At 40.3% G+C, this 24,798-nt stretch overlaps 1 protein-coding gene, 1 long non-coding RNA gene and 1 pseudogene across 2 annotated transcripts; 2 read left to right on the top strand and 1 right to left on the bottom strand.

Moving 5' to 3' along the window:
- Positions 1–1,556: 1,556 nt before the first annotated feature.
- Positions 1,557–9,352, top strand: LOC120680231. The gene is made up of 2 exons (XR_005677555.1): positions 1,557–5,254; positions 5,843–9,352. It is a non-coding gene; the product is annotated as an uncharacterized LOC120680231 (long non-coding RNA).
- Positions 9,353–12,690: 3,338 nt separating this feature from the next.
- Positions 12,691–14,254, top strand: LOC120679568 (agmatine coumaroyltransferase-2-like). Its single transcript, XM_039961177.1, has one exon. It carries the CDS (start codon positions 12,706–12,708, stop codon positions 14,098–14,100), a length of 1,395 nt encoding a protein of 464 aa, XP_039817111.1. The 5' UTR covers positions 12,691–12,705; the 3' UTR covers positions 14,101–14,254.
- Positions 14,255–17,694: 3,440 nt separating this feature from the next.
- Positions 17,695–23,364, bottom strand: LOC120678665 (annotated as a pseudogene).
- Positions 23,365–24,798: the final 1,434 nt, after the last annotated feature.

The raw sequence follows: 24,798 nt of genomic DNA, 5'->3' as shown, positions 1-24,798 counted from the left end.
CGAATTTGTTAAGGTATACTAAATTTTTTTCTGAGAGTAACTCTAATAACATTAAACATGCTATCTACTTGATTTGGAGAGAATCAGGAATGATTTGGAGATGGAATAGGAAAGAAAAATGATGAGCATATGAACTTATCATGCCTTGCAATGACAGAATGACACAGCAGAACAAATTGAAAAGAAAACCAACTCTCACATAGCTTAAAGTCCAACAATTTTTCTTAGAGATAGCATATAAGCGTATAACTCAAATAAGCTAACAATCATCATATATACTACCTCCGTTCCAAATTATAAATCATTCCAAGAATCTTGGAGAGTCAAACCATCTCAAAGTTTGACCAAAATTATAGAGAGAAACACAAAAATTTATGATATTAAATAGGTATACTATAAAAATATAACTAACAAAGAATCTAATGGTTTCTTAATTGGTATCATAAATATTATTACTTTGTTATATAAATTTGGTCAAACTTGAAAAAAATTGACTCTCCAAAATTTTTAGAATGATTTATAATTTGGAACGGAGGGAGTACTTAGTTGTACCAAAATAGGTCATATTGAAAAAATTAAATTATTTTCTTCTCATATTGTAACATAAAACGCTGGTGTAAGAGTACCGAAGGACCGCCAATAATGTCAGCATTGGGACCGGGATAGTTGAGGGTGGGATAGATCGGTAGGGGGAGGTGGCCAGTATGGGATTGCAGTGAAGGTACCATCAGGCATCAGCCATCGATGAGACTGGCAAAAAAAAAAGCCGTGCATGTTTTGTGCGATGTTATCCGATTGTCACGCGCTCTTCTTCCATAAAAACATCTTAGTAGGACATGACAATGAGTGAGCTCCTACTCGTGGAGTCGTGGTTATTTTTTTTTCGGTTTCAACTTGCACGTGCCTACAAATAAAAATCACTAAAAACGTTATAGTATCATGGCTATTAACCGCTACGGATTGTTCTTATCACCAACCGCTAGCTATTAACCACTAATATCCAACAGATTAGGTAAAAAATCTAACTAAATGAAGAGGCAACAGACTAGGTAAAAAAATAAAGAACTTTCCAAAAGGTGTAGTAATCACACCAGTCTCTCCCTCACCCTCTACCTCATGGCTCCTGTGAAGCTCCCGTGAAGCTTGACGACGACTCCACTGTGGAACCATCGCCGCCGCCAGAGAACACATAGAAACTCCAACCACCAGGAGAGGACCCGACCACTCCACTTCCGACACCAGCGAGGACCCCGGAGGGGAGGGACTGGTCCAATCACCGTCGAGGCCGCTACAACAAAAAATAATTTACCTCGATTTTTTCAAAAACCTTTAAGACGGGCAGAAATTTCGACTCCAGTCATTTTTTATTACAGATTTGCAAGATGTAAGGCGACTTATTTTCTGTGTTTGTGTAAGTCGATCGTTAGAGCGTCCGACCTGTGGGCAACCAGTCAGTGGTTTTCTCTATCAGTGTCAATTGTTGTATGTGAACTATGATGTACGCTGAGTGGGCTAGGTATCTGTTTGCTTATTGTCCATTCAACCAGTGTGTCGATCCTCTCTCTCCTCCTACCGTTCCTCTCCATGCCCAATCGCCTCCATGCGCCCTCGCCGAGAACCCACCCGCCGCCCCGTGTGGGATTCAGATCCTCTACAGTCCGGCGCCGCGACGTGTGATGCCCCTGTGCGGTCCCTCCACTAGCAGCTCCTCATGGCCGTCTCAGCCTGTTCTGTCCCCACCTCGGCCGAACTCGGGCCTCCTCGCCGCCGTCGGCGTTGGGCCTAGAGATGTGTTCGAGGTCGAGCTCTTGGAGTGTGTGTGTGTGGGGGGGGGGGATCGCAGGACATCGGTAGCCGGAGCATGGTGGGGCGTCAACTCCATCGGTCACGAGTACGCTTTCTCGTCAACTTCTTCTTTGTCTCCCCTGTTCTCTTGTTCCTCTCTCGCGAGGAGCAGTTAGACTGATGGGCTGGGATTTGTTAGGATTCGAATCGAGATTGTAGTTGTTCGATTGGGTCTTGAAGTTGTTGAATTGAGATGTATGGGGCTTTGATTTGAGGATTATCTATTGGTTAGGGTTCTAGGTTCAGGGTCTTAGTAGTTGTTGAACTGAGATCGACGAGTGGGGTGTGAATCGGAGACCTAGGCTGCTGTGTCATGGACCTTGATGGCAATTAATCTCCAGAAGTCAGGTTTCAGATGTTGGGGATTCTCTTCCCCTGTGTCTGTCCATTATTCCCCATGTTATTTGACGAGTATAAGTCCTATGGTTGTATCAGTTGCCCCCTTATTTTTGGTAATTTGATCTTTGCAGTAGTAGATTTGTTGTCTATTTGTGTTAGATATGAGATGTACAAGTGAGTTGCACTTGCATGTGTGCTGCTAGGGTTTGTTTGCTTATCCTTACTGACTCTGCATAACAACTATGACATGCATTGAGTTGGCCATCAGTGTCCAGCAACAATATGTCTCCATTTCTCATTTCTTTTGCTAGTTTAGTGGTGCCAATTTTTTTTGTTAAAATTTTTCCAAAACCCGCAGTAATTGTATGATTAAACTAGCAGAGTAACAACATTCATTAGTGTTGTGATATGTAATTCCATGTCGTTTTGTGATCGACAGCATGGTTGATTATTTTGTGAAGTTCATATGTTGATCCTCGGTGTGCAATGGTTTTTTTCTAGGTGAAAACTAGATATAAATTTCATACTTAAGCATCATCATTTATTTATTAGGTAAAATAGTATAGTAGGCAAAGAAAAACTCTTTTTCATGCACGTCTCTGTAGTTGTGATATGTGGGACATATCTTTGTGAAATATCTTAAGAGCATCATTCATAAAATATGTTGTATATGGCTGTAGTCTTTTGACCTGATGAAATTTCACTTTCATTTTTTTAAGTTGTACATATCATACTAGTCTCTGGTTGCATCTTGATTTAACTCGATATAGTCACCATGTTAATTATCTTGAAGTCTTGTGTAGTATGTTGGAACATTATATTTCTTGTTTGATTACCTGAAAAAAGTCATAATCTAATCTGTTCTTTTTTATGTGGATGTTTATGTGTTGAAAAAATCATTCTATCTGTTAAACCATCATGGTTATAACGTGGCAATACTTATGTATGTTTGCTTTAGGAAAATCAAGTTATGCTGTTGTTTCTTAGGTTATGCTGCTGTGTGTTGAAAGACTCATTGGTATGCTGCAATCCTTATTTTGGATCGACATTTAATGTTGATTCTGATACTTTGAAAGATAACTGAATGAAAGCAACCTTGTTCCTGGACGCTTACTTCAAAATTGTTTTTTTACTGTTAACACACTTTCGTGTGTTGTTTGTCTTGTTTTCTATGCCTTTAGAAAGGCATCACCGTGAGCATAAACATATTTCTATGTGCATTTAAATACTCTTTTACTTATGTTCAGGATGTGCATGGATCTGTTTGCAAGGTGTGCACCTCTCATTGCAATTTTGGTTAGGCTTATATGTGATTTTGAATCCTGAACACCAGAAACCCTAAACCAGTGCTTGTGATGCACTAACTGATCTTAAATGTTGTATTTAATTTGTCCAGTTTCAATTTATATTTTAGCCACCTTATCACCTCTGCTTGTAATGAACCATCATTGGCCTCAAATATCTGCAGTCTGATAGATGTTGTCAAGGTTGTAGTTTTATTAGCCTTTTTATTTTCATTAGATTAGAATTTATCAGAAAGGGAGCCTTGGCGCAGCGGTAAAGCTGTTACCTTGTGACCATGAGGTCACAGGCTCGAGTCTTGAAAACAGCCTCTTGCAGAAATGCAGAGAATGACTGCGTACAAAAGACCCAAAGTGGTCGGACCCTTCCCGGACCCTACGCAAGCGGGAACTACGTGCACCGGGCTGCCCTTTTAGACTAGAAGCTACCCTTCCCAGACCCTGCACAAGCGGGAACTACGTGCACCGGGCTGCCCTTTTAGACTAAGTTATCAAGGTCAGAGTTTTATCTGCAGTCTTACAGTTTTGGGTTAGAGGAAGTACCAGGTGAAGTATGTTTGCCATCTGTTTATCTCCTACCCCTACTTGCATTGGCATGAAATATCTGAAATGTTGTATTTAATCTGTCCAGTGGAATTTGATATTTTGCCAAGCTGCAAGCTGCGTGTAAGCTACCTACTCTTATTCAACTGAAAACTGTTATCTATGAGAAATATTGTCAAATAGACCATAGAATTTGATGTTTTCTTTTGTTCAGCTATCAAACTTCTTAAAAATACACTTGATGTCTCTTGTTTTATTGTTTCTCACAATTTTTTGTGTAAGTAAAAGAGCTTTTTTGCAAAACTTATTGCATATCTATTATTGTTGCTATTTTTCCACCGGAGAGTGTCCCTTTCTGCAGCTAGATTTTTTATATATATGCTAATTAGCAGGCTATATCTCTTAGATTAGCCCCCTCTGGATGACTTCAAGGTCTGCCACTTATCTAGACTAAGCAATTCATTTTCATCTAGACATTTGTTTCATCCACCAGCCTGCAAGCTAACATGTATTTGATTGTTGGTCTAGTAGTTTATAAGCTAAGGAACTACTATATCTAGTTTTTTTTATTTGCCATCTATGTTTGTGATGCTCCATCTTTCACTTGGATTGTCTGCACTCTGATCTGAAATGTTTCATTTAATTTGGTCAGTTGTAATCTATATATTTTTTCCATACTTTGCTTTTCGACTGCGAGTGGGGCTTAATGTTAACAAATACAACAATGTTTAACTAGACTTGGATTGCTGTGATATATAAAGATTGCTTGCAACCTCACTTCCTTCTCAAATTGTCATTACATCCAGTGGATCATTTACTCTATTTTGCAATATATAGTTATCCAATGGTTCATATAAAGTCTTCTTATATATGCTACTCTCTGACTGAATGTTTTTCTTCCTACTTGTCATATCCCTTTTATTGGTTATTTGGTTTACTCATTCCCGATTGAAAACTTCTTTCATTTAAACTTTGATCTCCAGTCTCGATATGAGCAATCAAGTAAATATGAAAATATTTCCTGAAATTTTAGGATTGTTATGCTAAAATTACATCCTCATTTAGTGTTGTAATTTTGTAGTTTGTTACTATAAAACATACTAGTCAGCAATACTTCACTAGGATTTTCTATGCCAAATATACGCAAGTATTTTAGTTTCTCCCTGATGTGTTACTTTCTAGGATTGCAGGAGTGGAGTTGATGAGTTGAGGGAGGGAGAAATCAGGTGAAGAACTTCTCCTTCGCTGCAAATATTCATCAAAGAATTTAGTATGCTTTTTAATGTTACCTGGACATACTTTGGGTTTAGAGTTTTGCCTGCACATACTTTAGTTTTAGAGTTTTGCATTTTTGTTTTGGTTACCATAGAAGCATTTTTTAGAGGCTAATGGATTATTAGTTTGATATATTAGCCCTTGTTTTTGTTCATTAGTAGTATAGTCTTATATACAGTATTTGTTAATTGTGATTGTTGATTGTTTACTTATTTTGTTTAATTAGCACTCCTGATCAATGGCTAGAAAACTACTAGTAACTTATTATAGAATTACACCCTGACCCTCATTTAATACTATAATTTCCTAGTTTTAGCTGTAAAATACGGCATATTGTATGCTATACATGTGAGAAGGTAGAGGCTCAAGCTTTTTTTAGAAGGATTTCTTTTTCTTCTCTATTTTTACAGTGCTAGCTTGGTGTGTACTGATCCTGAACCATAATACTAACTCTTATGTATGCTATACCTGTGTTTTTTGTCTTCAACAATTCAAGCACTATTGCTTCACCTACCTTGATATTTTTTTTGCGCCTGCAGTCAGGTTTGTTAAAGTTGCATTCATGATTTGCTTTTGAGGTTGCCCCTTTGTGCGTACTGATTTGTGGTTCGATTGCGAGGTATGTGGCAGATTCCTTTTTTCTACTCTTGTGGCTGCACATGTTTTCTGAACGTGGATGTGTCATAACTAATATGTTACTTTATGGAATTGCATCACCAGAGTTGATGAGTTGATAGAGGGAGAACTCTGGTGAATAATTCCTTTCCTGCAAAGATTTGAATTAGCATTTTAGTATGTTGTTAAAGTTACAAAACCTTAACTAAAAACTGTTAGCAGTAGGTCTAGTTTTCTATGAGTCGTTGTGAGTTGCATAAGTCTTTAATTGGGGTCATAAAAATCCAGAGTTTCTTGTTGAACTGTTCATCTGTTTATTTGTGTAATATATGTCTTCGATCTTCTCTAAATTAATATATGTCTTCGCTCTTCTCTAAATTAAAAGAATTTCACGTTCCTAACTTTTTCATAAAAGTTTCACTGAGTGCTAATTTGATGAAAGTAACTTTGATTTTCAACTAAATGTCTTGTTTGTAAGTGTCATAGGGAAAATTACACCCTTAGTAAAATGACTAATGGCATCCTCCTAGCCTCCTAGCCACTTTTCTACTTGTTAACACTCAGAATTTGACACCACTAAACCTTGGAGAGTGCAATTAACCTGTTTCTTAGCTTGTCTTATCTACAAAATTAGACTAGACATTTTTTTTGCGTACTAAATTGACCACAATAATACCCTGCTGCTAGGCACTAAGCACTAATCATCTGTTGATATCATGCAATAAATACTGGACATCGTTACTGTAGAATGTTTAAGTTAGTTCAACAGACTTTGCGATGAAAGTGTTGCCACCTCTACCTCCATAGACCTATATTCATTTTGAATTGATTTCATGTAGTTTCAACAATGTAGAAAATAGGGCAATCCTTTCTGAATTTGAGTTAGACACAGACTTTGCCATGAAAGTGTTGTCAACTAAATCTCCATAGCCCTGTATTCATTTTGAATTGATTTCCAGTAGTTTCAACTGCTGATGTTATAGAGATTGCACCTCTGGTGTGCTGCAGGTACTGCAACCTGCCTATTTTAAAGACTCTGATCAACATGTTTTGAATGGTGACCACCCTGATCCAAATGTAAACCTCCAAAGCTCGGTTTAGGGATAAGAAATTCCATTTTGTAAGGTTTCTTGGTGTGCAACAAGAACAACTGTCGAAGCTCAAATGTGTTTTGGAGTTCCTTTGTTCTGGGTAAACACTACATCACAAAACAACATAATAAGAATAACTTTATAGGTTGTGTTCATCTTCTTAAACTTTGGATAGTCTTTAATGCCTACATTTCGAAGGGAAATATTGCTTGATAGGGATGGCTAAATTGCCTCCCCTAAGTATGTGAATCTAGTGTTATGTGGAGTCAAGTTCTCGGTACTAGGATTTTCTTTACATGCATTCTTATATGTATTCTTATATGTGGTTGCTGATTGGTCATTTTTTTTGTTAATTATCACTCCTGACCAATGACAAGAAATCTATGAGTACACTTATTCTAGAATTACACCCTCATTTATTATTGTAATTTTCTCATTTTTAACTGTAAAAAATGACAGTGCATGCTTTACAAGTGAGAAGGCAGTGTGTCAAGTGAGAATTACACCCTCCTTGTAATTTTTTGTTTGTATTTTTTTGGACCTTTTGCATATGCTTCAGAATGCACATTGTGTGCATGTAGGGTATCTCTTGGAACCAGCATCAGATTGGCTCCAAGCATTAGAAAATTAGAAAAATCTGAATCCTTAACCTGCATTGCTTCTTATAATTGTTTCATAAAGTAGGTCGGCCCATTGCTTCTTATAATTGAGTCTAAGCAATAGACAGATAGTGACTCGGAACTTGATTTTTCTTCTTCAAATTTTGAATTGGGAATGATTTCTAGACACAAATGCATACAATAACTTCCATATGTTATTACCGATCAGTGTGCAACATATGTCTATATGTCCGTGAATTGATATGTTATTTATTTGTGTTGGATTTGAGATCAATCTAGTAGTAATTTGCACTTGCATGTGTCCTGCTAGGGTTGTGCACATCCTTGGTGACTATCCCTATCAGTTACCCATCAGTGTGCTGCATCGATCTGTCTCCATATCTGATTTCTTACTGTTTTCCTAGTTTAGTGATATTAATTTTTGCAATGAAAAAAAATCTAGAACATGCAAAAACTGTATAATTAAGCTAGTAATTTTGATTAGAGTTGTGATTTGTCATTCCCGGTTGTTTAGACATAGCATAGTCGATTATTTTGTGAAGTGCAAATGCTGATCCTTAGTGAGCAATAGTGCTGTTTTATAGGTCAAAATTAGATATAAGTTTTACACTTGGCCATTATTGTTTAATTGAATTTAGGCAAAAATTGTATAGCAGGCAAAGAAAAACATGTCTGTTAAGTTTCCTCCAACTCCTTAAATATGTACCATATCTGATAGGCCTGAGGCAGGCTATACTGTTTGGTTGTTTATATGCATTTATGTTAATTAAAGGCTCTCACTCTCACCATGTTCCTGCAATCTGTAAAGTGAGACTATTCTGAACCTACTTTGTTGAGCATATTTCTTCTGCACTCCAATTTCTATTCTAAAACCCATCAATCTTGAAAGTAATATATTAATGTTAGGAACGCTACTTTTAATTTCAGTTTTGTTATAGAATAATAGATAACTTATACTACAATTATATGATTATCTAGTATTGTAATTTCTTTTGTTTGTTAGTGTAAATATGCTAAAGTGCATCACTTTACTAGATTTTTGTAAGAGCCATATGAGGAACTATTGAGAACCTTTCAGTCACAGAAATTTCGGTGTTTATGTCCTAGTGGTGTAAGGGCATGGTGATTCAGTATGCTTCCACTGGTGGGCTTCTTTGTCATTGATTTTGACAAATCAAGTTTGTTATTTCTCAAAGGTAAGCTTCCAGTTCTGTACTATTTGCTATCTCCAATACTTATTTGCATACTGAATTTTGTGTAAACATGCATGACTTGGTATTGCGCCATCATGACTGCAGTGCTGATATATTGATGTTTCTCTACTCTAGTGCAGAGTAATCTGATTGTTCTCTTTAGAATACATTGATTTCTCTTAATATCTTGTGGCTTGGTTCCCTCTCCATTTGTATGTTCAGACTTGAGATTGGGTTTGAAAAGTCACTGGAAGAGATTGGGTTTGAAAAGTCACTGGAAGTACATCTTATTCAGTCATTGAAGCATTCCACAAAGTTGGCTTCCTGATACAGAATATACATATCCAAGCTAGTGCTCTAACAAGATTATATTATTATACCATGCTGTGCAATTTCTCATATGTAAGTACCTGTGCTAAGTTAACTAGTATTCTTGTGTATCTTGCCGTGTATTGAAAGAAAACACAATCTTATGACCCAGATGTGTATACTTCTATTTCTATGCAAAGGTGTTCAATATGTTATGATAAGTCACTCATGTGTCATCATGTTTCAACTAGCAATACGATTCTGAATCAGACATTTCTAATGTTAGAAGCTTAGTTGACTTGCCAGTCAATCACCATAGAAGGCATTGTGTTATATTAATTCTACTTTAGATTGACATGCCTCCCTAAATGTTGTTAGCAGGTCTAGAATCGATCACAACTTTAGTGTGTGAAACTAGTCCATAGCAATGTTGTAATATTTCCAATTTATTTATTTATTTATTCAAATTTTGAATGCCAAATACTTGTAAATTTTGGACAGATAGTGTGCTACTATCATTTTTCAATTTTTAAGTATGTAAATTTTGGATAGACGGTGTGCTACTGTTGTTTTTATTTTTTCTAAGTAATGTGAAATCCTTGTGAAAATTGAAAGATAACTGGTACAATGAGTCTAGGTCTATTGGGCTCAATGTTCTATATAGCTCAAAATATCATAACAGGTCTGTCAACATACTGATCGGTCAGATGACCTGGGCACACTTACAGGGTATATAGCGGGCCAGGCTGCCATATATACACATCATGAAACTGTTTGTGTAGGATCACTAAAAAATTAATCTAGACTGTTGGATTTCAATCCAATAGTTCAAACGGGGACTTACAGGAAGTCAGCTTTCAGTCACCAATCCAACAGTTCAAATGGTGCTTTACAGGAACCCAATTTCGAATTTACTTTTAGTGGTCTATGGATCCTTGGATGACATCCAATGGTTCAGGATAATGACTTACACATAAGCAAAAAATAAGTCACTCGTAAAAAAGATAGTGACTTACACATAGCTAAATGTAAGTCAACTTACAAGGAGACAGATCCTTTTTATTAATGGAGATAGTAAAAAAGTCGCCTCGTAAAACAAATTAATAGAGACGGTGACCCTTAAAACATTTGGCTCGGTTAATATAGATTAATTGAGACAGTTCTAAATCAAACGCTTTGGTTAATTGATTAACCGATGCGGGAACACTATAAAGCCCGTCTAAAAAAATACCGAGATCCAAACAGGCCTAGAAGGCCGTTAACAGGCTTCCATATATATGGCTGAGTTAGGGTTTCTCTCTTTCTGTCATGGGTCTCACTCTTGTTTCTCTCCCTCACGGCACACCCCTCCCCTTCCTTGGTTAACTTCGAGCGGCGCGGCGGTCCTTGGTGGCAGGTCGCAGGACGCGGCGGGCGGCAGGACTGGATCGGTGCGGCGGAGGGGGTGGCGGGTGCAACAACTCTAAACCCGTGGATGGGCTTGGCAGGCCCGTGGATGGGCTCAGCGGGCTCATTGACAGACTTTTTTTTTATTTTTTATTTGAATAATCGAGGCGGGCAGCAAACCGCTTCAGAAAATAGATTATTTACCGTGACCTTTCATTCGAGATGTTTACGAAAACTACATCATTTAATCGTTTTTGCCAGTCTCAGTTAGGATTTTTGTAGCAGTGGGCCCTGCTGGGATGCCGGTCACCGAGCCCACCATGTCCCTCTACCCTCCTCGGCCGCTGCGCCCTCCGTGGCCTCGAACCTCATGCCGGCCATTTGAACTGACGCTTCACACCATATATGGCCGTGTTTGGTTACAAAAGCATGAAAATTTTTTTCACCTTTGATCACTAATTTAGAGTATCAAATGAAGTCTAATTACAAAACCACCTCCACAACCCCCGTGTAAATCGCGAGACGAATCTAACGAGGCCTTTGACCGCGTGATTAGAGGATGGTTACTGTAGCATCAATGTAGCAAATCATCAATTAATTACCGTCATTAGATTCATCTCGAAAAGTTACACCCGTCTCTGAAAAGGTTTTGCAAATAGACTTCATTTAGTATTCCATGCATGTGAGATTCTCTTCTCGAAAAACGTGCGCGAAATTTACCAAACACGGCCTATATACTAGGCCGTTGTTCCTGCGAATCGTCGAAGCCTTAGGCCAGTGGTCCGAGTATTTCACCACAAGAGTGGATGCTTTGAATCGACAAGGCCTTACACCACTACAAAAGTGTACTGCGGCTATTCGTCAGTTGGCTAATGGCAGTGCGGCGGATCATCTAGATGAGTCTCTGAAGATTGGTGAGACAACTTCAATGGAGGCGATGAAGAATTTTGTTGAAGGTGTTATAGCTGTCTTTGGTGGAAGATATTTGAGGCGCCCTACTGTACAAGATGCTGAGCGTCTTCTCAAAATTGGTGAGAAGCCAGGTTTTCCTAGTATGTTTGGTAGTATTGACTGCATGCATTGGCACTGGGAAATGTGTCCTACTGCATGGAAAGGCCAATTTACTCGGGGTGATAAAAAAGTTCCAACGATAATTCTCGAGGCCGTGGCATCTCATGATCTATGGATATGGCATGTATTCTTTGGAGTTGCCGGCTCTAACAATGATATCAATGTTCTGAACCAATCTACTATATTCCTTGAAGAATTATAGGGCCAAGCTCCTAGAGTCCAATATATGGTTAACGGGAAGCAATACAACACAGGTTACTATCTTGCGGATGGGATATATCTGGAATGGGTTGTATTTGTGAAGTCGATATCCATGCCCATTTCCGACAAGGACAAGTTGTTTGCACAGGAACAAGAAGCCAAGAGAAAAGATATTGAACGGGCATTCGGAGTACTACGCCGTCGATGGTGCATTTTGAAACGACCAGCTCGCTTGTACGACCGTGGTCAACTTGAGAGAGTTGTGCTAGCTTGCATCGTACTTCACAATATGATAGTTGAAGACGAAAAAGAAGAAGGCATTGAAGAAAACCTTGATTTGAATGAGACTCCTAGTACAGTGATTGTTGATGAACCAGAATTCTCCCCGGACGATTACGTTCCATTTCAGAGAGTTCTAGACAAAGATGATAAAATTTGAGATCGTTCGGCTCATTTACAACTTAAAAGGGACTTGGTGGAGCACATTTGGAACAAGAACGGGCTTCGTCGAAACATATCTAGAGATTGAAATATATTATATGTAATCATTTCCATATATATTTATATGTGACTTTATTTTAAAATTGTACGGACATTAAAGTTAAATGAATCATATCCTAGCATGTTGTTTCACAAATGGTTACATGGTTCACATGGCATATTTGATCACACGTTCACACCACCATTCACCAATTTAATGCTATAATCTGTCCATGAAACTGTGGTGTCATGGCAATGTCAATCTCACGTTGCAGTCTTGGTAATAGTGTCGATGACACTTCCAATGACCGGCCTTACATGCAGTTGTTTTGGACGGCCGCCGTGTTTAGATGACCGGAGCTACTATATAAGGATGATACGATCGAGCAAGTTTATTTGTACTTCCAGCTTTGCATCGGCGACTTACATTTTCCACATGACGAAGATCACCGTGCAGTCGTCCAAGGCCGTTAAACCCGACTACGGCGGCGGCGACACTCCGGCCACCGCCTTCGTCCCGCTCACCGTGTTCGACCTCATCAGCTTCGACGACTACATGTTCGGCGTCCACGCCTTCCACCCGCCGTCCCCGCCCACCGCCGCCCTCGAGGCGGGGCTCGCCCGGGCGCTGGCCGAGTACCGCGAGTGGGCCGGCCGGCTGCGCGCGGACCCCGCCACCGGCCGCCGCGGCATCCTGCTCAACGACGCGGGCGTCCAGTTCGTGGAGGCGGCGGCGGCCGACGGCACCACGCTCGCGAGCGTCATGCCGCTGCTGCAGCCCACGCCCGAGGTCCGGCGCCTCCACCCGAGCGCCGGCGGCGGCGGCGACGACGACGGCGCCGGGGAGCTGATGCTGGTCCAGGTGACGAGGTTCGCGTGCGGCTCCCTCGTCGTGGGCCACGCCATGCACCACGCCGTCGGCGACGGCTTCGCCATCAGCCGGTTCCTGGTCGCGTGGGGCCAGGCCACCCGCGGCGTCGCCATCGACCCCGTCCCGGTGCATGATCGGACGTCCTTCTTCGTGCCCCGCGACCCGCCGCGGGTCGAGTTCCAGCACCGCGGCGCCGAGTTCAAGAAGCCACGCGAGAGGAAAGACGACGACGCGCGCAGAAGCATCGACAGCGGCGCCGGCGACGAGGTGTTGGTCCGGCACGTGCGCTTCAGCCGCGAGTTCATCTCCGAGCTCAAGTCCCGGGCGTCCGCTGGCGCGCCCCGACCCTACAGCACGGCGCAGTGCCTGGCGGCGCACCTCTGGCGGTGCGTGACCAGGGCGCGGGGCCTCGGCGGCGGCGGCGGCGGCGGCGGCGGCCGCGTCACGGCCCTGCACCTCGCCGTGAACGGACGGGCGCGGATGCCGCGGGTGCCGGAGGCGTACACGGGCAACCTCGTGCTCTGGGCGCACCCGGCCACCACGGCGCGGGACCTGCTGGCGGGGCCCCTCGGCCGCGCCGCCGAGCTCGTCCGCGCGGAGGCCGCCCGCGTCGACGACGCCTACTTCCGGTCGTTCATCGACTTCGCGAGCTCCGGGGCCGTGGAGGAGGAGGGGCTCGTGCCGCCGCTGGCCGACCCGGAGGCCGCGGCGCTGGGCGGCGACGTCGCGGTGTACTGCCTGCTGCGGGTCCCGTTCTACGACGTGGACTTCGGCGGCGGCCGGCAGTTCTTCTACACGCCGGGGTACTACCCGGCGGAGGGCGTCGTCTACATCCTGCCGCCGTCCCCGTTGGGCGACGGGAGCGTGGAAGCGCACGTGTCTCTCTTCAGCCGCGCCATGGAGACCTTCAAGGCCTGCTGCTTCTCGATTGAGCACCACGAAGCACTTCAGGATCAGTAATTAAATTAATAATATACCGATGGCCTCTGCATGCTTATTAGCATCATGTCGGCCATTTGCTTCATTATTATTATTACCAGGGCTGTAGCCCGGGTCCTGGTCTAAAAAATCAGGGTGTGTTTAGTTGGTGAAAAAATTTAGGTTTTGGTATTGTAGCATATTTCGTTGTTACTTGATAAATAATGTCTAATTATGAATTAATTATGTTTAAAAGATTCATCTCGTGCTAATCAGTTAGACTTTAACTATGTAATTAGTTATTTTTCAACTGCATTTAATGATTCATGTATGTATCCGAAGATTTGATGTGACGGGTACTGTGCAAATTTTTTTTGCAAACTAAGGTCTTGTTTAGATGCGAAGCGTTTTGGGTGTAAAGTATTATAGCATTTTTGTTTGTATTTGGTAATTATTGTTCCGCCATGAGTTAACTAGACTTAAAAGATTCGTCTCGCAAATTATAGTCAAATTATATAATTAGTTATTTTATTTAGCTATATTTAATACTTCATGCATGCGTTCAAAGATTCGATCGCTGTGTTCGCTTGATTGTGGCTGATGGCTGGTGCTGATTTATTATGAGAGAACAGTACTGCTGACTGCCTGGTAGCTGGTGGCTGGTGCTGATTTAGTATGAGAGAACAGTACTGCTGGTTGGTTGGCTGACAAGCCAAGCGAATATAACGGATGTAATGGAAAATTTTGTAAAGTTTTGAAATTTAAAACTTTTGAACGTATCTAAACATTGAGGCGCTGTTTAGTTGAAATGCAAAATTTTTTTGAAAGAATCTTACTAATTTGAAGTACTAAATGAAGTCTATTTACAAAACTTTTTACACAGATTGGTTGTAAATCGCGAGACGAATCTAATGATGCTAATTAATCCATGATTAATCCATAATTAGCAGATGATTACTGTAACATCATTGTTGCAAATCATATGTTATGTAGGCTTATTAGATTCGTCTCGCGATTTATAGCCCATACATGCAAAAAAATTTGTAAATAGACTTCATTTAGTACTATATGTATGTTTCGAAACATTCGATGTGATGTTTTTTTGTGGGTTATGAGGTAGGGCCTGACATATACAGGGCCTCAGTGCACAGAGCTATGAAAAGATGTAGGCTGTGTTTAGATAGGAGGAAAAGGTGGGAGAAAAAGTCACATCAGTCACTGTAGCACACTGTATCACTTTTCGTTTGTTTGTGGTAAATATTGTCCTACCATGACCTAACTAGGCTCAAAAGATTCGTTTCGCAGCGTACATCAAAACTATGCAATTAGTTTTTTTATTTAACTATATTTAATACTCCATGCATGGGTCATTTGCTATATTTAATGTTTCGATGTGATAGGGAATGTGATGGAAAATTTGGAAAGTTTGAGAATTTTGTGGGAACTAAACACACCCGTAGAAAAAAGTGATATTATGACATGATTGATTTGGCTGCTCGGGGCAGGCCGGCACCGAGAATCTCAGAATCCAATTGCACAGGCGAGTGTCCTGGCGACCGCCCGACTCGGCTTCACGTGGGTGGCCTGCCAACAGTTTTTATTTTTTTAGCCAATTCCATCCTTGTGCGTTAATCGGACTACATATTCTCTGCATATATGTATAGTACGTATAAGAGGTTAGTTGTCTAATTTACAGTCTATATATCCTACTCGCGAGAGGCCTCAGCCACGTACCCTTATGTATTCGAACTACCTTATTCTCTTTCTTTTTTCCTTTTTCAATCTTTTTTATTACAAAGTAATATTTCATACAAAATATGCTAAAAAGTTATCTTGACAAATTGTATTTTTACAAGCTGTATGATGAACTTATATATTAAAAAGTTGTGTGAAGAAGTTTTCGTGCAAGTTATGTTCAAATTTATCATTTTAGTAAGGAGGCTAAACAAAGTTTTGTGTAAAATTTGTACGTGTCGTGTTAGAAAAAATGTCTTATACAAAATTGGTTGGAAAAATTATGCATAAAAGTTAAAGTATCGTAAAAAGATGTGCTGAAAAATTATTTGAAAAAATGTCAACCGACAGAAGAAGTTATACACATATTATAATAATTAAAGCCTTGTTTAGTTGTAGTTGTAAAGTCTTTGAAATAGAATCTTTACACATTTGAAGTATTAAACATAGACTAATCACAAAACTAATAGAACTCGTCTGTAAACTACGAGATGAATTTATTAAGACCAATTAATCCATCATTAGCATATGTGTATTGTAGTAATTACTATTGCAATTTAGTGTCTAATCATAGCCTAGTTAGGCTCACTAGATTCGCTTCGCAATTTACAAGTAAATTATGCAATTTATTTTTTATTCTGTTTAGATTTAATACTCCATGTATGTAAGATTCTCTTTTGATGTGATAGTTTTGGAATTTTGAATTTTGTAATTAAACAAGATCTAGCTTTCTAAAAGTATAAAGTTTTGGAGAAAGAAATTTTTCCAAAAAGGAAAATCATCCACTGTCGGATCGAGAGCTGGTGCCTGGTGACTGTTTGGACTACGGAGGCTCGCGAGGGGCAGGCCCAGGCGCCCAGCAGAGGTTCTGTGTTGCCGTAATGCACGCCAGAGAGCTCTGGGCTTTCACGTGTAGCTGCCAAATTTTAGTATTCCTTTTATAGCTACCATTAACAAGAATAATATAAAAAATAATTTAAATGATTTCTAGGAAAATTTTTGCGAGAAATAAAATTTTTGCATAAATATTCAAATTACAGCCCACAATTATTAGATAAAATTGTTTATTTTGCTCCCTGCAAGACTCTGTACCATCGGTGTGGGCTGTAATTTGAATATTTGCCAAAGGTACGGACTCTTGCATGGAATCATTAAAAGGAGACAGATACAATGAACGCCAATTGATTTAAGGCATGATTATCTATACTTGGGTGTTAAGCCACAAAATAACTGTACTAGTAACTAAAACTCTATTGGCTAGCTCTAGAAGGTAGGTCCAGCACGAAAGGGAAGCTTTCTTAGCTGAAAGTCTGAATCTACTGGCATGAACAATCTGAATAGAAGTGGCAACAATATTTTCCCAGCCTACACGCCCCCCCCCCCCCCCCCCAATCATTTGAGTGCTGCTGGAGTATCATAGCTAGAAATCAAACCAAATATGATTATCATGCAAGATCAGCTAGTCGACTCCCTCAAAAATTCCCTCGCTGGTGCCATCCCATAAGCCATCTGCAAGATCAACATCAAGCATAGTATTTCTTAAAACCAATCAACAAGTAAAATATTTTTTCAAAGGTGCTGGATAACTAAAGCATGGCTTGCCTTTAAATGGAGTTCATGCAAGTTTTCTCTCTCAAATCTGTCATATTTTAGGAATTAGAAACTGCCTAGCCAGCAGATCATATAGTGCGCAGAAATTGGTCTAATAATTGACATGGCAGCAGATCATGTCCAATTGGTCTAATAATTGTTCAGAAATTGTAGGCATGCTATGAATCACTATCTTTGACTTCCAGGATTTTGGCACAACAGTTTTCAGCTCCAGTGGATACTGCAGCAGAGAATAATGTATTGAAAAAAAAACGTATTTGACTTAATCGGCAATTCTGCATGGCAAATAAGGAAAAATATGGGCAGTGCCCCAACAAACAACATTAAAATGACAGTGAAACAAATTGAGATTAATTTTACATTAACATGTTTGCTACAGCTAGAATCTATATGTTTACTGGCAGCATTTATCCTACCTTGCTATACTGTCAGATTTAGTCTTACTGAATATCTAATAACATTTGCATACATCCCTCATCCAAGCCATCTCTACCGTAAGAAGCATGTCAAGCAATTGCACTACAATATGCTTGAAACAAATAACCCTTTTATCCTTCCTGCACTGCTTTGGGAAAAAGAATCTGACACTCAAGACGAATTTCCCGGTGCATTTGATTCCATAATGCTCCAAACTGGCTGTGAAACTTATCCTGAAAACACACTTTGATCTCAGGAAAAAGAAAATATGGATACCGATTCCATGCCTCTCTTAATGCTGCTCGGCTGTCGATTAATTTTTTTACCAGTCTTCATCTTACTAAGAAGGTCTCCAACTTTTCTGTGGATGACAGGCCCCAGGACAACAGATGGTGACAGTGACAGGAACTCCCTAGCTTCCTTAAGACATGGCAAGACATCCCCCTTAAGCAAAGCACAAGCAAATACCTTTAACCAGATGGAGCCATCATTCACAGGTAAATTATGCAGGGGAAGTTGCCAATTATGTCGAGAAAAGATGGGACGGACGAAACAGTAGACTTGATCCTTTTTAGGATCATAATACATTTCTCGATCTTCCAATGGTGCAGAAAAGGTGCAGAGAGAGCTGGCATATTTCACAAGCCAGGATGGCTTCACACTAGTTACACCATGCATGTATGGTCTATTTTTATGAACTAGTTCTGAGTAAACTACAAAGTCTGGGGCAATTTGGCCAACAGAAGATCGGTGGAGATATATTGTATCACTGAGAGCACAGGATTGGTACTGAACAGCTTGAACCTTCCTCACATATCTTGATGATGCAGAGAATGTATGAATCCGCTTTGCAGCCCTATCAGCCCACCCAGCACATATGCCTTCCCCTAGAATTTCCTCTTCAATGAATTGCATTGGTTTTGTGTCAGATTCACTATTCCAAGCCTCTTCAACATCCTCAGAACCCCCAAATTTCCAAGAAAATTTCTCAGAGCATTGACTATGGTGAAATATTAATCGAACAAGTTGCTTCCTCAATTTTGACATCTCTTCCATTGTTTTCAGATGAAGTGAGTTCACTCTACAGAATTCCACTGTATTTTCTGACAACTCGAACAACCGCAAAGCATGAGCAATGGTTAAAGCATCACTACTAGGATTGATAAATTTTGCATGGGAATCTCTCAACATGGCCATGAGTTTCTTCTTCTGTCTCTTTCTTTCTTGTTGATCCTCATCGTCTGAGTCTGAGTCTGAGTTATGTTCTTTTGACTCACCACTAAATTCATTTTGCATGAGGAAAGGACTAGGAAAACTCAAAGCAGATGCAGAAGCAGCTGCAAATCCCAATATGAAGTTTGGTCTGGCAAAGCCTGACTGACTATTCAAAATTTTAATTATTGTCAGAAGAAGACGAGAATGCCGTGGACTCATGGGGTACCGTGCCATAGCCATCCCCAAGGGTGTAGGTTTGCCATGGCTATCAAGTGCTTCCAACGTCTTCAAGGACCTCTCCGCTTCAACCAAACTTTCCGTGTTAGGAGGCGTAGGGAAGGGAAATTTTGACTGTAACATAATCAGGAAAGGTAACACATCAGAAAAATAAGAATGAAAAGGTAACTACATATTTTTATGCAGGAATTGTTGAACTTATCAATAGCTATTGCACATCAATAAATATGAAACAGTATTGCATAAAAATTAGCTCGAAATGCAATATATCCAAACAGGAACATAATATAATAATCGGAAATAACTTGTAATCACATTACCTCATCAATTCCCATAAACTTGAGCATCAGCACAACTCCGTCGACTGGAACTTTTTGAATCTCAGGTTCAGAGAACTCCGGGAATAATTCATCTTTACCGTATGCCGCAGCTGAGTAGAGACGGTAACAATGCCCAGGACCAGTTCTTCTAGCTCTCCCAGCACGCTGGGACGCGGATGCCTTGCTAATCCACTATATTTCATAATTCACCATCCCAGTAGCATGATTGTAGTTCTTAACTTTTTGTTTCCCAGTATCAACTACATATTTTATGCCAGGAATTGTTAAAGAGGTCTCTGCAACATTTGTTGCAACAACAACTAATCTTTCATCCTCAGGAATATCCTGAAATACTTTAAGCTGCTGCGAAGCTGGTAACATTGCATATAGTGGTAAAACCCGAAGCTTACCATGTAAAACAGACATACGTTTTGTGCATTTACTGAAACAAGGAACGGAAGGAATTGACTCTTCTAAACTTGTAGCATCACTCGATTTCTCAACACCTCCCTGTACTTTTGGTTCTCTTGATATAGCCTCAAACGACTCCTTCAGTACAGATGAACCCTCAGCACCTTTCAAAAATTCTAATACTGAACCATCCTCTTCTTTGGTTTCATAAGTATGACAAAAATCATCCTCACTGTCAGTGTCCATCTCATCCTCTGTTTCAATATCAGAAGAATTTACATTTGTCCCACCATTCATCTCATCTTCCTCATATGAGCGAAACATGTCATCATAGGCTTCATACATATCCTTCTTGTCTACTTCTGGGAATAAGCTACTCCCATCTCCCTCAACTTTTTCAGGCTGCTTATCAGTATGCTGCTTGGATGCTCTTTGCAATTTCTTGCATAAATGATCGACTTCTTGTTGGCCAGTAACAAAGACAAGAATTCCACCTCGTGGAAGTCTCTTGTGGATTGACATAACTTTTTTTACAAGCATGTCCTAAATAATCATCATGGGTCCTCTTTGAGAAGTGAACTGTTACTGGGAATTGACGTCTTTAAAGCTGGCGGGATCACATCAAACAATCTTCTGTTCGAAATGAAGTCCTTCAGTTGCAAGGTAGCACTCATCAGCACAACTTTCAACTGATTAATAACATTTTCAGGATTGATGAGCCCCAAACGTAATTTGTCCAGATGCTCAGCATGCAAATTCTGCCATGTACATATAAAGGTTAACAATAGCTATATTTTTCCTATCATACAGATGAAAACAAAGCAAACATTAGCATGCAACCTTGCGAAGCTTTACAACTCTAGATAGCATCCCAATAAGTATATCTGTGTTCAAGCTCCTTTCATGCGCCTCATCCAAAATAATCACAGAATAGCTCTTGAGCAGAAAGTCACTCTGGAGAAGACCAGCAAGTCATGTGATGAGCAAGATTATCACAATTATGGAAGATGATATTAGAAAAACATGCGACAGGATTAATTTGGTGTCAAAGCTAACAGCTTGTATGAAGATTAAGCCTCAATAGAGTTGTTATGCTGGCTAGTGAACATGACAAACCCTTGACAGCTGCGACCTTCAAAGTTAAACCAGGTGCACTTCAGGCAAGGTTAACCCTTTTTATCACAAGTTATCATTGTAAACAGTAAGTTGACTCAAGAAAACATGGCTCGTGCCAAAATAGACAAGGGACGAACAACCCAGAGAAGTAATCAGACACACAACCTGGATCTCTCGCAGCAAAATGCCATCTGTCATAAACTTGATGGAGGAGTTACTCCGTACCGACTTATCATGCCTAACTTGAAAACCAATTTCCTTTCCCAGCTTAAGGCCTAGCTCATACAAAACCCTCCTAGCTGTGGCAAGAACAGCAACACGTCGTGGTTGGGTGATACCAATAATACCTTTTCTGTCAACTCGATTGCTTGTGCCAAAGCCAGCTTCATACAAGAACTGCAGAAAACAGGTGACAATGAGCAGTGATTACCAGGAACACTCAGCTTAAAAGGTTAGGAAACACCATGTCTTTGAACATCCTCACCTATGGCACCTGAGTGATCTTACCACAGCCTGTTTCTCCACACAGAATTACAACAGAATTTTCATAGATGGCTTCCATAATTTCCTGTTCCATCATTATTATTGGGAGATCCCTCCTTGCTTTCTCAACCTTATATGGCCTTGATACTGGTACTACAATTGGCGGATTGAAGCACTCTTCTACAACAGTTTCCTCCTGTATCAGTTCTTCATCCTACCAAAATAAAAGGGTTATGAATGAGTAAACTCTGATATAAGTACAACAGCCTCTGGATGCAATGTCACTAGGGAACAGGTAAATCCAATATTTTACAAAAAATCTTCTACCTATGTTACGAAGATACGCAACTCTCCTGCGTGTTCGAGAAAAAAATATTTTACAAAAATCACCTAAATGATGAGGTGAACAAAAACATGTAAAGATGTAGTTCACCTGCATATCAATCTCCTCGCAAGAGGAACTTGGAACACTTGGTTTAATTGTTGAATCCAACACGTCAAAAAGATCTAAAGTCCCTTCAGTTTCTGGTTCTGGATTGCTCATCCCAATATCTATCATTCGCTCACATTCCACTTCTTTCATTGCATCATTCTCTATGCCATTCTTACTTTTCCTACCAGTCAAATTTCTGCTACATTGTTTTGCATCTGTAGAATCAAAAAATTTACATGGGAAAACTTCCTCTGAAGCCTCACTGCTTCCAGAATCTTTCTGACAATCATCTTTCTTTAATAACGAGAGTTCTTCAGGAACCACCAAACCTGCCCTGGAGAACTGCGCAGCCCACCTAAGTTTATTTTTCAAAGTCTCAGCCTGCGTTAGAATGAAAGCCTATGAAGAATTTACATCTAAACTGAGAAAAGTAACAAATTTGATGGTGTCTATTATACTTGACCAATAGTGGCTGACGCATGCAGCAGCGAATATTCATCAATTGAAATCTTATGATTCCTGTCATGCCAGACCACAATTATGTACAATCATAAGAAAATGCACACCATTCTGGACAGAATAAGTTGAGATCAGTGTACCGCAAAATCTCAAAGCTTCTTGCCTGCAGTACCCTCTTTTGCTTTTCCTCCTGGAAAATTCAGTCTGTCATTTATAGAGACACTCAAGGACCATTTATCAACAAAACAAACACTAGCTAAAGGAGGCTTACCTCCAATTTCTGCAGCTTTTTTAGCTTAGTCTTGCTTATCTTTGGGTCTTGTCTGTTTTTCTTACCATTCTAGCAATACAGATGTTATGTAAGTCACAAAATCACACTGCTGGCCACACTGAAAATGAGAAATAGTTCCCAGATGAAATTTACAGTACCTTGGCTTTCCCTTGAGCCTTGTTCTTCCTCTTGCAGGGCAAAATCAGAGCGTTGGTACCGTCCATGCTTCGATTACAAACAGAGTAAACAGCAACCATAAACAGTCCAAATCAGATGCAAATAAGGGGCAACCGACCGAACAAAACAAGATACAAATTACTGAAATTCATGAATTACCTCGCTGCTTGCAACGTGATCGGGGCCGTGAAGGTGCGTGAGCCCTGCGCCGGTTTCCCTCCCGACCCTCCCAACTGCGCGCGCCTGAACCCTAGGCGGCCACTAGCGGCTCCGACTCTCGGGAGGACGGCCAGGCTTTCCGAGACTCCCAGGCCCAGGCGGACGCAAGCTCGAGACGGGGCTGTGAGCCCGTGAAGGAGTTTGGGTCGGCGGCCGGATGATAACATGGGCCGCTCCGCAGAAATGGTTGCTGAACCATGGAAAAGAAGAGGGGTATAAGGCTGTCCACAATGGCAAGAGCAAGAGCAAATTTGCTCTTGCCTCGTTTCCCACGCCCTCTCTGTCTACAGTGCCAAACAGTGCATCTACAGTGTCAAACAGTAGATTTACTCCTCCATTTCCTCCTATCGCTGTGGACGGTCTAAGACTGTCCACAGCGAGAAGAGCAAATGAAGGAGCAAATGTACTGTTTGGCACTGTAGATGTACTGTTTGGCACTGTAGACAGAGGGGGCGTGGAAATCGAGGAGGAGATGCTCTTGAGTTTGCTCGGCCCGTTGTGGACGGGCACTGTAGATGTACTGTTTGGCACTGTAGATGTACTGTTTGGCACTGTAGACAGAGGGGACGTGAAAATCGAGGAGGAGATGCTCTTGAGTTTGCTCTTGAGTTTGCTCGGCCCGTTGTGCACTTAAGAGGTTCTTTGGCCTAGGCGCATATCCGCGGGCGTGGCTCGCTTCGGATGATGATTCGCAAAACATCGCTAAGCTAAAGGATCGCGGGTGCCGGCATAATAAGCTGTAATTAGACCCATGCTAGGATGTACTATTTTCACATATCAACACTACTTAAGTGGAGAAAGATGCACGCAAAAGGATAATGATGTCACGTTATTCATATGCATGTAAATTTAAAACTAAAAAAAGCTATAAGTATTAAAATAAACATCCAAATTAAATTTGGATTCCACCATTATCTTTCTTATGACAACAAAACAAGACCACAACTTGCCTATGATTCTACGATATTTTAAAAAAAGTTTTTTAAATACTCAATAATGTATTTTGGCTACAGGAAATATATATTTTAACAACACAAACAAATGATTGTTTTCTATGAAAAAAAGTTAAACATAATGAACAAATAATAATATACAACAACCAAAATATTATCCATCGCGAACATTTGATTTTACAGGATAAATAACAAAAAATGTATATCGCGAACAAATGAATCAATATCAAGGAACAATTTTAATATACAGAGCGAACAAATATTTTGTTGTTGCAAACAAATTAGTTACATGCAATTAAATATTTTACATGAATAAGTAATACATAGTGAATAAATAAGTCATCATAGTAAATAAAATTAGCAATTAACTAGTCATCACGGTGAATAAAAGAGAAGCACTGAAAGAAAGAAGAAAAAAAGGAGAGGACTGACGGCACGTGCCAGCACATATGTACGGAGAAAAAAAAGGAGCGTGCACGCATGTAGAGGAAAAAAGAAAATAAGCTGCAAACATGCATGTAAGTGGACATGTGTGGTTAGGGGCGGGCCAAGAATTTGGAGGGTGGGTATTAATTAACTATGTCACATTTTTTTTGATAGCCTAGATTAAGGATTCATGACCAATAAATCAAACACTAAACAATAATTCTGACACAGCAATAATGTACCAACTAGATGATCAAC

Source organism: Panicum virgatum, chromosome 6N (assembly GCF_016808335.1).
Source record: "Panicum virgatum strain AP13 chromosome 6N, P.virgatum_v5, whole genome shotgun sequence".
In the NCBI taxonomy this organism is placed as follows: Eukaryota; Viridiplantae; Streptophyta; class Magnoliopsida; order Poales; family Poaceae; genus Panicum; species Panicum virgatum.
This window is presented reverse-complemented; position numbering and strand designations above follow the sequence as displayed.